Source organism: Dendrobates tinctorius, unplaced genomic scaffold, assembly GCF_039654945.1.
Source record: "Dendrobates tinctorius isolate UK_male_01 unplaced genomic scaffold, ASM3965494v1 ptg000008l, whole genome shotgun sequence".
Lineage (NCBI taxonomy): Eukaryota > Metazoa > Chordata > Amphibia > Anura > Dendrobatidae > Dendrobates > Dendrobates tinctorius.
Window position 1 is genome coordinate 68,582,321 of NW_027361676.1, and position 14,369 is coordinate 68,596,689.

Sequence of the window (14,369 nt, forward strand, 5' to 3'; positions counted from 1 at the left end):
CTCCGGAGGCACCACAAATCTCCAGAGCGCCGACCTGGGGAATGAGTTGTGTATGGGCATTACTGGTGGTAACTCCAGCTAGTAAGTCCCCGGGCCGAGAATGGCCTACACCCGATACGGCCCGATCACCCGAGAACTCCAGGCCCCAGCAGCACACTTCCACCGGATGCTTTTGGTGGACATCCATACGTACTCATTCACACACAGGTCCTGAATATCCTAGTCCTGGTATCCAAAAGGACCTGTATAACCAACAGTCAGCTGATGCATCAGGTGACCTTCTAAAGGAAGGTGGGAGTGGTCTTCACCTGCATCAGCAAACTCACCAGCCATGTAATAACACCAGCGGCCACCGGGCAGAAAACTGATATTAACCCCCGATGGCCTGAAAGGAAAAAAGTTTTAACGTGCGAATCCAGTTCTGCCACGGATCCAAAAATGGATCGTGACAATATCTCTAGAAGAAACAATGTTTTTGGCTTGCAAGGCTATCGCCATAAGATGGATGGATAGAAGACCCCTGTGGATTTCACACTGGGTCAATATGGTAAATACTGCAGCTTCCTATGAGGGAGTGGTATATAAATAAATCTCTCGAAATTCCCAGTTCATCGCCATCCGCACTTTGCAGTGTTTGAGGTGTTACAATAAGTTTAGATTGCAGGTTTTACAGTAATCTGTCACTGAGAAACAAATGTTTTACACATTCAGCACCATAACTTTGTTTTTATTAGTTTCTTTAAGATTTTTTTATATTGCATTTTATGGTAGAAGATATACAATACAAAATAAAATTGTGGTACCGTGTTAGCCAGAAAAATAGATGTAAATTCTTATGTCCCCCCAAAAATTTGAGAAAAGTATTCAAGGTGTGATACCTTTATTGGCTAACCAGAGAAATTATATTTGCAAGCAAGCTTTCAGGGCTCAAAAGGCCCCTTAATCAGGCTAGATTACAAGTGAATTACTGAGAAAAGATGGCAACATTTAAATAGGAATTACAACAGGACATGAGATGGTGCTAGCTATAGACAGGCCAAGGAAATCAAGTTATGTTTTTTGTTACACATGCAGATGAGGACCAAGTGTTCTATTAGAGATCTGAAGACCTTCTTGTGGAGGTGTGAACTGTGTTCATGTAATGAGTCATGAATGTTGTACAGTTTAAATTTATAAATACGTTCCAATCGCTAACAATAGGACAGAATTTGACACCTGGGTTCATGACTCATTACATGAACACAGTTCACACCTATTTAAATGTTGCCATATTTTCTCAGTAATTCACTTGTTATCTAGCCTGATGAAGGGGCCTTTTGAGCCCTGAAAGCTTGCTTGCAAATATAATTTCTCTGGTTAGCCAATAAAGGTATCACACCTTGAATACTTTTCTCAATTTTTTGGGGGGACATAAGTATTTACATCTATGGTAGAAGATAATGTGTTTCCTGCCTCTGCCCAGTTTCCATTAAGGATATTTTAAGCGTAGAGTACAGATTTACTATATATCTTCAAAATGTTGGTAAAATTGAATGTACGTGACCTTTACATCAGTTTTATTTTATAATTACCAACATTGTGTTCTAGTTTCTCTTGAGGAATGAGGCACTATTTCTGAACAGTGGTAAAGAAACACATTCTCTTTAGCGCCATACATACATAGCCACGGTACGGCGGGCTCAGACACTGAAGACTGGGTCTGATATGTGTCAGCAAAGAAGAAAAGGATATAGAAGAATGTTAGATTTGTCATACAATGTTACAGACATCTCTATACATCAGTTTTCTTGGATATTTGCAAAATTTACATCCTCAACACATTTGTACTCCATTTACTACAGATATCTTAGTCCCATCCACAGCGGTCTTAAGGGTCTAGTTTTCAGCCTTCAGGGCTTGTCGAGGCACAAGGTTGAGTAGAACAGGTTTTGTTGTCTTCAGGTGTCCTCGAGTGTCAATTTCTAGAGGGATCTGTAATATTAGATTTACCAGATTAAGACTTATATAAACAGGCTCTAAATATTAATTCTTAGAGATGGTGATAATTGTTTCATGGGTTCTTACATGGCCCTTGGACCAGTAATCTGAGGCCGTCAAATGCGAGCTTTGCGAACCATCTCTCACCTGACGGCATCCACAGCTCCTCTTTTGATCAGTTGGCTTGTTGCAAAGTCACATGTGCATCATTGTTCTGCAACTATGACATTATGCCAGGCCATTTATTCGTAAAAACAGCTGCGGATGCTATGAATTAAGAGCCTGTTCTCTGGGCTCTCATCAGAAGGCTTCAGTATACCCACCTGGCCACTTGACGGAGTTCTGCGACCCGGGCAGTTTAAAGTGCTAAATGATAATGGCTCAATAATGAAGTTATACAACTTACTTATAAGCTATGTGTTCTTATTTCTTTCCATCTACAAGATCTCAGTTTGTTTCCACTGAGTGAGAACCCAAACAGTCATAATACTCTTCATGGCGGAGGACTTGCTGTATTCACACTAGCAATTTGTATGTCAGTCAAACCCATCTGCAGAATGTGAAGTGCCTTGTGAAAGTATATGGCCCCCTGGAACTTTTCAACCTTTTCCCACATTTCACGTTCCAAACATAAAGATATCAAATGTAAATTTTATGTGAAGAATCAACAACAAGTGGGGACACAATTGTGAAGTTGAATGAAATTTATTGGTTATTTTACATTTTTGTGGAAATTCAAACACTGAAAAGTGGGGCGTGCAATATTATTCGGCCCCTTTACTTTCAGTGTAGCAAACTCACTCCAAAAGTTCATTGTGGATCTCTGAATGATCCAATGTTGTCCTAAATGACTAATGATAATAAAAATGCATCTGCTCTGTGATAGTCTCAGGGTTCTCTTTGAAGCACAGAGAGCATCATGAAGACCAAGGAACACAACAGGCAGGTCCGTGATACTGTTGTGGAGAAGTTTAAAGCTGGATTTGGATACAAAATGATTTCCAAAACTTTAAACATCCCAAGGAGCACAGTGTAAGCGATCATATTGAAATGGAAGTGTCATGGTTAGGACATGGTTAATGTCCTGTTTTCTCAGGGTTAATTTTGCTGGCCTCCCTTTGGATTTGGGAGGGGTATTTATACTCACTCCAGACTAGGATTCCCTGTTATTCCCTGCTATACTGTTATTCTGGCTGTGTGTCTGACCCCCCTGGTGTGCGTGTATACTGCTTTGCTTGTTTGCTTCCCGTGTATGACTCGGTCTGTCCCCTCACTCTGTTCTCTGTCTCACGTTGTGGTACTATTGTCTTCTCTGGTTCTGACCTCCTGACTTGGCTATTGTTCCTCCGTTACAGTTTGTCCCTATTGTACCATCTATTGCCCGTTCTGGATTTCTGATCTATTGCTACGTCCTGACTATCCATTCTGTCTAACCCTTTGGTACTGTTGTGCTATTTCGTGTTTTGACCCCGGCTTGATCTGGTTTTTGTCCCTTGATATCTTTGTCCCGTAGTTACCTTTCTAGGAGTTTTCCTCAGCTCCTAGCTCTCTGGAGTTTAGGCCACGCCCCCAGCAGTCACGTGTTTCAGGTCCTGCAAGTCAAAAGCACGCATCTTCACCGCTGCTGCCCCGCTCCACTGGTATCTCTGAGCACAGTTTGTTTTACTCAGGACACGCGCACTGGCTCAGTGAGCAAGTGCAGTGCGGTGTTCATGACAGGAAGGAGTATCATACCACTGCAAATCTACCAAGACCCAGCCGTCCCTCTAAACTTTCATCTCAAACAAGGCGAAGACTGACCAGAGATGCAGCAAAGAGGCCCATGATCACTCTAGATGAACTGCAGAGATCTACAGATGAGGTGGGACAGTCTGTCCATAGGACAACAATCAGTCATACACTGCACAAATCTGGCCTTTATGGAAGAGTGACAAGAAGAAAGACATTTCTCAAAGATATCCAAAAAAAAGTGTTTAACGTTTGCAACAAGCCACCTGGGAGACACACCAAACATGTGGAAGAAGGTGCTCTGGTCAGATGAAACCAAAATAGAACTTTTTGGCATCAATGCCAAACGATATGTTTGGCGTAAAGGCAACACAGCTCATCACCCTGAACACACCTTCCCCACTGTCAAACATGGTGGTGGCAGCATCATGGTTTGGGCCTGCTTTTCTTCAGCAGGGACAAGGAAGATGGTTAAAATTGATGGGAAGATGGATGGAGGCAAATACAGGACCATTCTTGAAGAAAACCTGTTGGAGTCTGCAAAAGACCTGAGACTGGGACAGAGATTTGTCTTCCAACAAGACAATGATCCCAAACATAAAGCAAAATCTACAATTGAATGGTTCACAAATAAACATATCCAGGTGTTAGAATGGCCAAGTCAAAGTCCAGACCTGAATCCAATCGAGAATCTGTGGAAAGAGCTGAAAACTGGTGTTCACAAACGATCTCCATCAAACCTCACTGAGCTCGAGCTGTTTGCCAAGGAAGAATGGGCAAGAATTTCAGTCTCTCGATGTACAAAACTGATAGAGACATACCCCAAGCGACTTGCAGCTGTAATCACAGCAAAAGGTGGCGCAACAAAGTATTAAGTTAAAGTGGCCGAATAATATTGCACGCCCCACTTTTCAGTTTTTGACTTTCCACAAAAATTTTAAATAACCAATAAATTTCGTTCAACTTGATTCTTCACCAAAAATTTACATTTGGTATCTTTATGTTTGAAGCATGATATGTGGGAAAAGGTTGAAAAGTTCCAGGGGCAGAAGACTTTCGCAAGGCACTGTATATTTCCTGAGTGTTTGCATCTATTAAAGGGAACCTGTCAGTAGGATTGTGCTAAGTAACCTACAGACAGTGTCAGGTTGGCGATGTTATACTGATTATAATGATACCTTGGTTGATAAAATCCGTCTTATGGTTGTTGTTTAACCCTTCTGACATCAGACGTATTATTCCTTCCAAGTGCCATGGGTCTGGTATAGTACGTCATAGCGATCAGACACGCACACGGGTGGTGTGTGGCCGATCGCAGCTGGGTGTCAGCTGACACCCGGCACTAAGAGCCTGGAGTGGTCACACACCACTCCCGGCACTTTAACCCCTGGAATACTGCAATCGAACACAATCGCAGCATTCCGGGAGCAGGCAGAGGGCTGACAGCCCCTCTGCCTTTGGATCGGAGACGCGGGGTCCCGATTGCTGCTATGGTAACCCGATATCGTCATGACGACATCTGGGTTACCAGAGCTGAGAAACTTCCTGCCATGCATAGGTATGATCAGGAAGTCTCTCAGGTCAATGTGCAGAAAGTGCATAACTGACAGCTTCTATAGCATCCATGTGTGTTGTGTGTATGCACGTGTGCTGGATGTTTTGTGGCCCGTGCTGAGATTAAAAAACGGACATGTCAGCATGTTTTGCCCATGGACATACGGTCCGTCGAAACACACTGACATGTGCACAGACCCATTCGCTTGAATAGGCAAATAGAGCTTCGTAAAATGGGGTCACTTATGAGGGGGTTCTGCTGTTTTGGCACCTGATGGGCTCTCCCAGTGGGTCATGGTACCTGTAAACCATAGTAAAATTAACCACAAGTAAAATCTGGCGCTCCTTCCCTTCTGAGCTCTGCCATGAGCTCAAACAGTGGTTTACTCCCACATATGGGGTATCAGCGTACTCAGGATAAATTGCACAATAACACTTGGGGTCCAATTTCTCCTGTTACCCTTGGGAAAATAAAAAATTGGGGGAAAAAAGATCATTTTTAGGATTTTTTATTTTTACGGCTCTACGTTATAAACGTCTGTGAAGCACTTGGGGGTTCAAAGTGCTCACTACACATCTATATAAGTTCATTGGGGGGTCTAGTTTCCAAAATGGTGTCAATTGTGGGGTGTTTCCACCGTTTAGGCACATCAGGGGCTCTCCAAAGGCGACATGGCGTCCGATCTCAATTCCAGCCAATTTTGCATACAAAAGTCAAACGGTGCTCCTTCCCTTCCGAGCTCTGCCATGCGCCCAAACAGTGGTTTACCTGCATATATGGGGTATCAGCGTACTCAAGAGAAATTGCACAACAACTTTTGGAGTCCAATTTCTCCTGTTACCCTTGGTAAAATAAAAAAAATTGGATCTGAAGTAAAAAAAATTTTTAAACATTACAAAAATTTCTGTGAAGCACCTGAAGGGTTAATAAACTTCTTGAATGAGGTTTTGAGCACCTTCAGGGGTGCAGTTTTTAGGATTGTGTCACTTTTGGGTATTTTCTATCATATAGACCCCCTCAAAGTGATTTCAAATGTGATGTGGTCCCTAAAAAAAGGTGAAAACTACTTTTGAGGCACAGTGCAATGATCAGAATGGAAGTAGCACCATATTACAGTGCAGATTTTGCTGCACTTGTTTGAGGGTGCCATGTTACATTGACAGAGCCCCTAAGGTGCCAGAACAGCAGAACCCCCAGAAGTGACCCCATTTTACCAATTAAGCCTCTCAATGAATTCATCTAGGGGTGCAGTGATTACCGTATATACTCAAGTATAAGCCGAGGTGGGAAATGCAGCAGCTACTGGTAAATTTCAAAAATAAAAATAGATACCAATAAAAGTAAAATTAATTGAGACATCAGTAGGTTAAAGGTTTTTGAATATCTATATTGAATCAGGAGTCCTATATAATGATCATCCATACAGTTCATGATGGGCCCCATAAGATGCTCCATACAAAATATGCCCCATATAATGCCCCATAAAGTTCATGATGGGCCCCATAAGATGCTCCATACAATAATATGCCCCATATAATGCTCCATAAAGGTTAATGATGGCCCCATAAGATGCTCCATACTAAAATATGCCCCATATAATGCTGCATAAAGGATAATGATGGCCCCATAAGATGCTCCATATTAAAATATGCCCAATACAATGCTGCTGCTGCGATTAAAAAAAATGACATACTTACCCCTCATCGCTGGGGGCCAGATGCCGGTGTCCTGAGCAGGCGGGGACACCGGGGCGCTATGGAGGCCAGGTGCCAGTGTCGACACTGGCTCAGGCCACCGGCACTTGCGATTTTCACCTGTCCCTGTTCCACCATGTCTTCCGTCTCTCTGCAGTGACTGTTCAGGCAGAGGGCGTGCACTAACCACGTCATCGCGCCCTCTGACCTGAACATCACAGCCAGAGGACGTGGAAGACAGAGTGCAGCGGTGAAATGGGGACAGGTGAATATCACATGGCTCACCCTCCCCCAGTCCTACTCACCCTCCTGGAGCTGCATCTCAGTCCCTGCATCCCAGGTACCGGCATCTCTCTTTCAGTCTTCCTTCCTGTGCTGAGTGGTCAGTGATACCGCGCATTAAAGTAATGAATATGCACTCCACGCCTATGGAAGTGGAGATGCGTGCATATTCATTACTTTAATGAGCGGTACCACGTGACCGCTCAGCACAGGAAGAGAGATTCCGGCGCCCAAGATGCAGGAACTGATATGCAGCAATGACAGCAGGAGGGTGAGTATGATGTTTTCTGCTCCCCCACCCCCCCTCACCGCCAGAAATGACTCATGTATAAGCCGAGAGGGGCGTTTTAGGCACAAAAAAATGTGCTGAAAATCTCAGCTTATACTTGAGTATATATGGTATATTGACACCAAAGGTGTGTCACAAACTTTTATACCATTGGGCAGTGAAGAAAAAATAACTTACATTTTTACCATCAAGATTATGTGTAAGGCTGGTTTCACATTTGCGTTTTTTAGCGCTGGAAAAAAACGCTAACCTGCGCATGCGTTTTTTCCCCTATATTTAACATGGGTGCGCATACCTGCGCGCTTGTAAGCGCATGTATGCGATTTTCATGCGCTGCGTTTTTTTGGGGTGTGCGATTGGATTTTCCAGACGCATCATGTTGCATTTTTTGGCCCTGCAAAAAAGCGCATGCGCACATATGCGCACGTTTTGCGCTAAAAATGGCCATTATAGCCTATGGATGCGCATATGTGCGCACTGGCATGCTCATGTAAGCGTTTTTTTGCATATGCGTTTTTTTTTTTTAACCATGGAATTTAGGGGTTTGAGTTAGAGTTAGGGTTAGTTAAGGGGGTTTAGGGTTAGGGTTAGGGTCAGGGTTAGGGTTGGGTTTTGGGTCAGGGTTAGGGTTTAGTATGGTTTGGTTAAGGGTTAGGGTCAGGGTTAGGGTCAGGATTAGGGTTAAGTATGGTTTTGTTAAGGGTTAGGGTCAGGGTTAGGGTTAGGGTTAGGGTCAGGGTTAGGGTTAGGGTTAGGGTCAGGGTTAGGGTTAAGTATGGTTTTGTTAAGGATTAGGGTCAGGGTTAGGGTCAGGATTAGGGTTAAGTATGGTTTGGTTAAGGGTTAGGGTCAGGGTTAGGGTTAGGGTCAGGGTTAGGGTTAGGGTCAGGGTTAGGGTTAAGTATGGTTTTGTTAAGGATTAGGGTCAGGGTTAGGGTCAGGATTAGGGTTAAGTATGGTTTGGTTAAGGGTTAGGGTCAGGGTTAGGGTTAGGGTTAGGGTCAGGGTTAGGGTCAGGATTAGGGTTAGGGTTAGGGTCAGGGTTAGGGTTAAGTATGGTTTTGTTAAGGGTTAGGGTCAGGGTTAGGGTTAGGGTTAGGGTTAGGGTCAGGGTTAGGGTTAGGGTTAGGGTCAGGGTTAGGGTTAGGGTTAGTTAGGGTTTAGGGTTTGGGTTAGGGTTAAGTATGATTTGGTTAAGGGTTAGGGTCGGGGTTAGGGTCAGGGTTAGGGTTAGTAAAGTCAGGGTTTGGGTAGTGTGAGGGGCCACCTAAAAATGTTGGAAAAAAACGCAAACGCGGTAAAAACGCGCTAAAAACGCATACAAACGCATAAAAACGCTGCGTTTTTTTCATGCATGCTCATAAAAATGCTTGAAAAAAACGCAGCAGTTGTATGCTTATGTATGCGTTTTTTCAATGCGTTTTTTTGCGGGAAAAACGCGCTGCAAAAAAAAGCAAGTGTGAAACTAGCCTCAGACCCAAGTTTTACATTTCACACTGGAAAATGGGTAAAATTGACATTACAATTTCGGCTGAATGTAGAAATACCCCATATTTGGCTGTACAGTACTACTTTGCCATACGATGTGACTCGGGAGGGAAAGAGCGCTATTTGCCTCCTGGAGCGCAGTTTCCTAGACTAGTTTGTGGATTCCATATAAAGGGCCCCTAAGTGCTAGAAAAGCAGAATTCCCCTCAAGTGACCCCATTTTGGAAATTATAATCCTTTGGTGATGATTTTGACTCCATGGGTGTTTTCCAGAAACAGACAGCAGTGGATGTTGCTGAGCGAAAATTGTAAACTGCCGTTATAGTGACCAGTATGTTATGTCCAGCTCATACTTCTGGAGACACGCACCTGTAAATTAGGCAGGCTCTCATCACTAGCAAAATGTCAAACATGTGGGCGCTATATGTTGTTTAAGCACACTGGGGCTCAGAAGGGTGGGGGGCATTTGGATTTGGGAGCAGAGAATTTGCTGAATTTCTTTTGGAGGGTGAGAAGCCTTTGTGCTACCAGTAATGTGGAAGCCCATTATATTTCCATTAACAGATGACAGATCTGAGTGACGGTTTGGTTTTTTTGTGGACTGAGTGGAAGCTTTTATTGGGAACATTTTACATAACGTTTGGGATCACAGTTATCCTGCTGTGATGGTGGGATATGGTATGTGGACATCATTTTGTTTGTATTAATATTTTACTGATTTTCATGGTGTTCTCTTGTAGGATGAGTTGTTATTTGCTAATTGATGATTGGCTGTTCTTGCCATCTGATATCACCCCCCACAGTACTGTATTGTTTGCTAATATGCTAATGACACATTGACCTAGCTTGTTAAAACAATGAGCCCCTGCGATCTTTACCCACTGACCTGTGAATGAGGAGTGGGACTTTTAAAATATCAGTGAGGTGAGATGCAATCTCAGATCATGTGTGGAACTATGATGTGAACACAGCACCTCAGAGAGAAAGAAAAGTATATGGACTATGTTATCCTCTGTCTGCTGGATTATTGGACTCATTTCCCAGGGCTTTTATCCATTTGCTGAAATGCATTCGGCTTCTGGATTATCTTATCCTTTGTGTGGTGGATTGTATATGGACCTTTCATATTTTTGCCTAAATATAGGTCTTGGAATTGTTCACTGTTCTCTTGCTCTGTTGATTATGGGATACCGGAAAAGGACCTCGAGACACCGGCGCTCTACGCTGACCACTTACTTTGTGGTTTCCATCTAAATCTCTGAGTGACGTGATTCCGATGAAACCCCCGATGGATCCATTCACAATAGTGAGACAGCAGATTTACTCTGGACTCCGTCTGGCCTCTATTTAGCGGTGTCCTTCTTTTCAGAAGTGCAAAAAACTGTGGCCGACAGCACTTTTATGTAATCCTAAAAAGACGTACGACGCCGTCGCAGGCCAGACGGCATCCACAGTGCCTCCATCTGCCTCATTATAGGGAATCTTCAGCCAGAGGTTCTGCCTGAATGATGTATTTCAGAGATTTACAAGGAATCCCCAGTGTAAGCGTTCAGCACAGAGCACAGGATAAATGTGTGTGCCGAGCCTTACTGCAATCTTTGGGAGGCAGAATGAATAAATCAACAGCATGTGAAAAATTGGTTTTATCTATTTTTATGCCGTTCCTTGTGCGGTATAAGTAACTAGGCAACTTTATTCTTCGAGTCAGTGCGATTACAACGATACCAGATTTATATCGGGTTTTTATGTTTGCTGTCACACACTAAAAGACACTTTTATTGCGAAAACTAGTTTTTGCATCACCATATTTTGAGAGCTATAAATTTTTTATATTTTGGTCTACAGAGTCATGTTACGACTTGTTTTTTGTGGGACGAGTTGACGTCTTATTGGTACCATTTTCAGGCACATGACATTTTTATATATATACCGTTCCGCGTGTGGAAAAATTGATAAGACAGCTTTATTCTTTGGGCCAGTACGATTACAGCAATACCTCATTTATATAGTTTTTTTTATGTTTTGGCGCTTTTGCACAATAAACACTTTTTTTCTAGAAAATATAATTATTTTTGCATCGCTTTATTCTGAGAGCTTTAACTTTTTTATTTTTCTGCTCATGGAGCCGTATGGTGGCTTTCTTTTGCGGGACAAGATGACAATTTCAGTGGTACCATTTTTATTTACATCCGTCTTTTTGATCGCATGTTATTTCACCTTTTGTTCGGCAGTATGATGATAAAGCATTGTTTTTTGCCTCGATTTTTATTTATTTTTTTAACAATGTTAACTGAAGGGGTTAACTATTCAGACAGTTTTATAGAGCAGGTCGTTATGGACGCGGCAATGATAAATATGTGTATTTGTATTTTTATATTTACATAAACAAATGTATTTATTGGAAAAATATTTCTCTCTTTTTTTTTCTTTATTTAGGGATTAAAAAAAAAAATCTTTTTACCCTTTATATATTTTTGTTTAACTTTTTTACATTGTTCCAGTTAGGTTCATCATTATATAATGTCAGATCGCTGATCTGACACTGCACTGCAGAATATCAGATCAGCGATTTGACAGGCAGGGAAGGAGGCATGTCAGTGCCTGAACTCAGCAGGCACTCACAAGCCACCCCTCTCTGCAGGACCCGGAAGGACCCCACGGCCATCTTTATGCAAGGGGTCTCCATGGAGACCACCATAACAACGCGATCACATCGCAATGTCCTGGTGGTAGTACACAGGGAGTCTTCTCTCTGTGCATTGTTTCTCTATACTGCTGTCACTACTGATAGCGGCATCAGAGGGGTTAAATGTCCACGATCAGTGTTAGCACAGATTGTGGGCATTGCTGCAGGGTGTCAGCTGTCACATACAGCCGACACCCACACGTTATTGCCACGGTGCTCAGCGTGATTGTGCCGCTTTACTAGTACTGCTCGGGGGAAAAAGGCACCTCCCGCAGAGCATTACTAGTCCGGCAAAGGTCGCAAAGGGGTTAATTCATTAAGAGAAATCTGTCTGAAAATGGCACCGCTGGTGCCTGCGCAGTAGCAGCTATCGGCTATCCGGTCTCAACAGGGCAGAGAAGTACGCCTGCACAGGAGAGCTATGCCGGGGAGCGTTGAAGCAAGCAGGAGGGCGGCATCGCACGAAGATGTGAGGCGCCGGACCCAGACTCGCGACACTGATCGTCCAGACTGCCCCCCGGGTGAGTATAAAGCTGGTTTTACACTTGCCTTGTTTTTACTGGCAGTTTTTGTGGCCCCAATCCATTTCTATGGGGCCGCGAAAACGGGCCACAAAAATTAGTAGGAGGGCCGTGCTCCGTATGGCCGTATTTGTGGCCGTGAAAAAATATTTGCCGCAATGCATTTCAATGGTACCGCAAAAACAACGTTAGCTTGTTTTTGCGGCTCACCATTTTTTCCCTGTTATTTGTTATAACAGGGAAAAACGTTGATCCGAGAAGGTTTTTTGCGGCCCGTTTTTTCAGGAGACCGCAAAAATCGCAGCAAAAAACCCAGCAAGTGTAAAAGTAGCCTAATAAAACTTCTTTTTCTTATCTTTAAGGTCGGATCGGGGGCTTATCTACAGCATTATAGAATGCTGTAGATAAGCCCTGAAAGGCAGTGGCCGCATCTTATAGCGGCCAAAACTGCTGACAGGTTCACTTTAAGTAAGAATCAGTCTTAAAAATGTACTGTATACTTACTGGAGTGTCCTTGCACGTTCGGAAAGAGAAGTTTTGCAATAGAAGGGAGATGACTGATTTCATATTGATCATGGCAAATCTCATCCCTATGCAGTTCCGTGGTCCAGCTCCAAAGGGTAGGAAGATGTAAGGGTCTTGTGTCTCTCTGTTCTCTTTACTAAATCTGTGCATGAAAAAGACAAAAAGATATTACTCAAAACGTAAGTAAATTAATAGTGTATAGCCAAGTAAAGGGAACCATGGGCAGCATGAATCAGATTCTGGCTTTTCTATTGTAGCCAGGTGTATTCGTCTCTGAAACGCTCCCATCTCCCCCAGTCGGCTTTCCCCAGCACTGTGCTAGGTGATTGATAGCTTTCTCAATATACAAGAGACCTGTTAATAACCTGCAGTGGCATTGGGAAAATCTGGACAGGGGCCTTGCCAAACTAATCTCAAATGTAACCATGCAAGACACTGCGATTTTCTGTTATGCATTTTCATTCTTTCTTCCCTTATTGTAAGATCCATAACTTTTTCATTTTTCTGTCAATTTAGCCGTATGAAGGCTTGTTTTTGCGGGACCAGTTATACTTTTGAATGATACCATTGATTTTACCATATAATAAACTGAAAAATGGGACAAAAAAATGTCAAATTGCAAACAAAAGTGCAATTCCACAAATTTATTTTGTTTTTTTTTATTTTCTATGTTCACTATATGGTAAAACTGACCTGGCAATATGATTCCCCAGGTCAGTACAAGTACACAGATATTAAACATGTATACTTTTTTTAATTTAACCCCTTTCTGACATCTGACGTACTATCCCGTCCACGGTACCCGGGCCCGTATGACCGGGGACGGGATAGAACGTCAGCGCGATCAGCGGCGCTCACGGGGTAAGTGCCGCTAATCGCGGCCGGGTGTCAGCTGCCGGGGCACATTAACCCCTGGAACACTGCGATCAAACATAATCTCAGTGTACCGGGGGCATAGAGAAGAATCACGCCGGGAGGGGGCGCGCTGTTCCGATGGCCTCCTCCCTGCAGGGCCCCGGATCCAATATGGCAGCGGGGGCCTTCGGGGTCATGCAGGGAGGTGACTTCCTCAGTGCCTGCTGAGAGCAGGTGCTGAGAAAGCCTACTCAGTGCCTGTCAGATCGCTGATCTGACACAGTGCACTGCAAAGGGTCAGATCAGCGATCTGAAACTTTACAGTGATGTCCCTCCCCGGGACAATAAAGTAAAAAATAAAAAAAAATCAAGTGTAAAAATAATTTTTTTTAAATTCCTAAATAAATTTAAAAAAAAAAAACCCTAATAAATTATTTTTTTTGTAACTAAAACAAAAAAAACAATAAAAAGTACACATATTTAGTATTGCCACGTCCATAGCGACCCGCCCTATAAAACTGTCCCACTAGTTAACCCCTTTAGTGAACCCCTTAAAAAAAACAATATCAGGGGCTCTCCAAACGCAACATAGCGTCTGATCTCAATTCCAGCCAATTCTGCGTTGAAAAAGTCAAACGGTGCTCCTTCTCTTCCAAGCTCTGCCATGTGCCCAAACAGTGGTTTACCCCCACATATGGGGTATCAGCCTACTCATGACAAATTGCACAACAACTTTTGGGGTCCAATTTCTCCTGTTACCCTTGGGAAA

The 14,369-nt window shown here is 43.2% G+C and overlaps 1 protein-coding gene across 2 annotated transcripts in view; it reads right to left on the reverse strand.

Moving 5' to 3' along the window:
* Positions 1-1,539: 1,539 nt before the first annotated feature.
* The window catches only part of LOC141092180 (cytochrome P450 3A24-like), a 66,122-nt gene continuing 53,292 nt past the window's right edge, over positions 1,540-14,369 (reverse strand). For both annotated transcript variants that reach the window (XM_073578172.1, XM_073578181.1), the window contains 2 exons: positions 12,725-12,887; positions 1,540-1,971 (listed from right to left, as the gene is read on the reverse strand). In XM_073578172.1, coding sequence (XP_073434273.1) covers positions 1,876-1,971; positions 12,725-12,887 — 259 coding nt within the window. In that variant the 3' untranslated portion in view covers positions 1,540-1,875. The remainder of the gene's footprint in view (positions 1,972-12,724; positions 12,888-14,369) is intronic.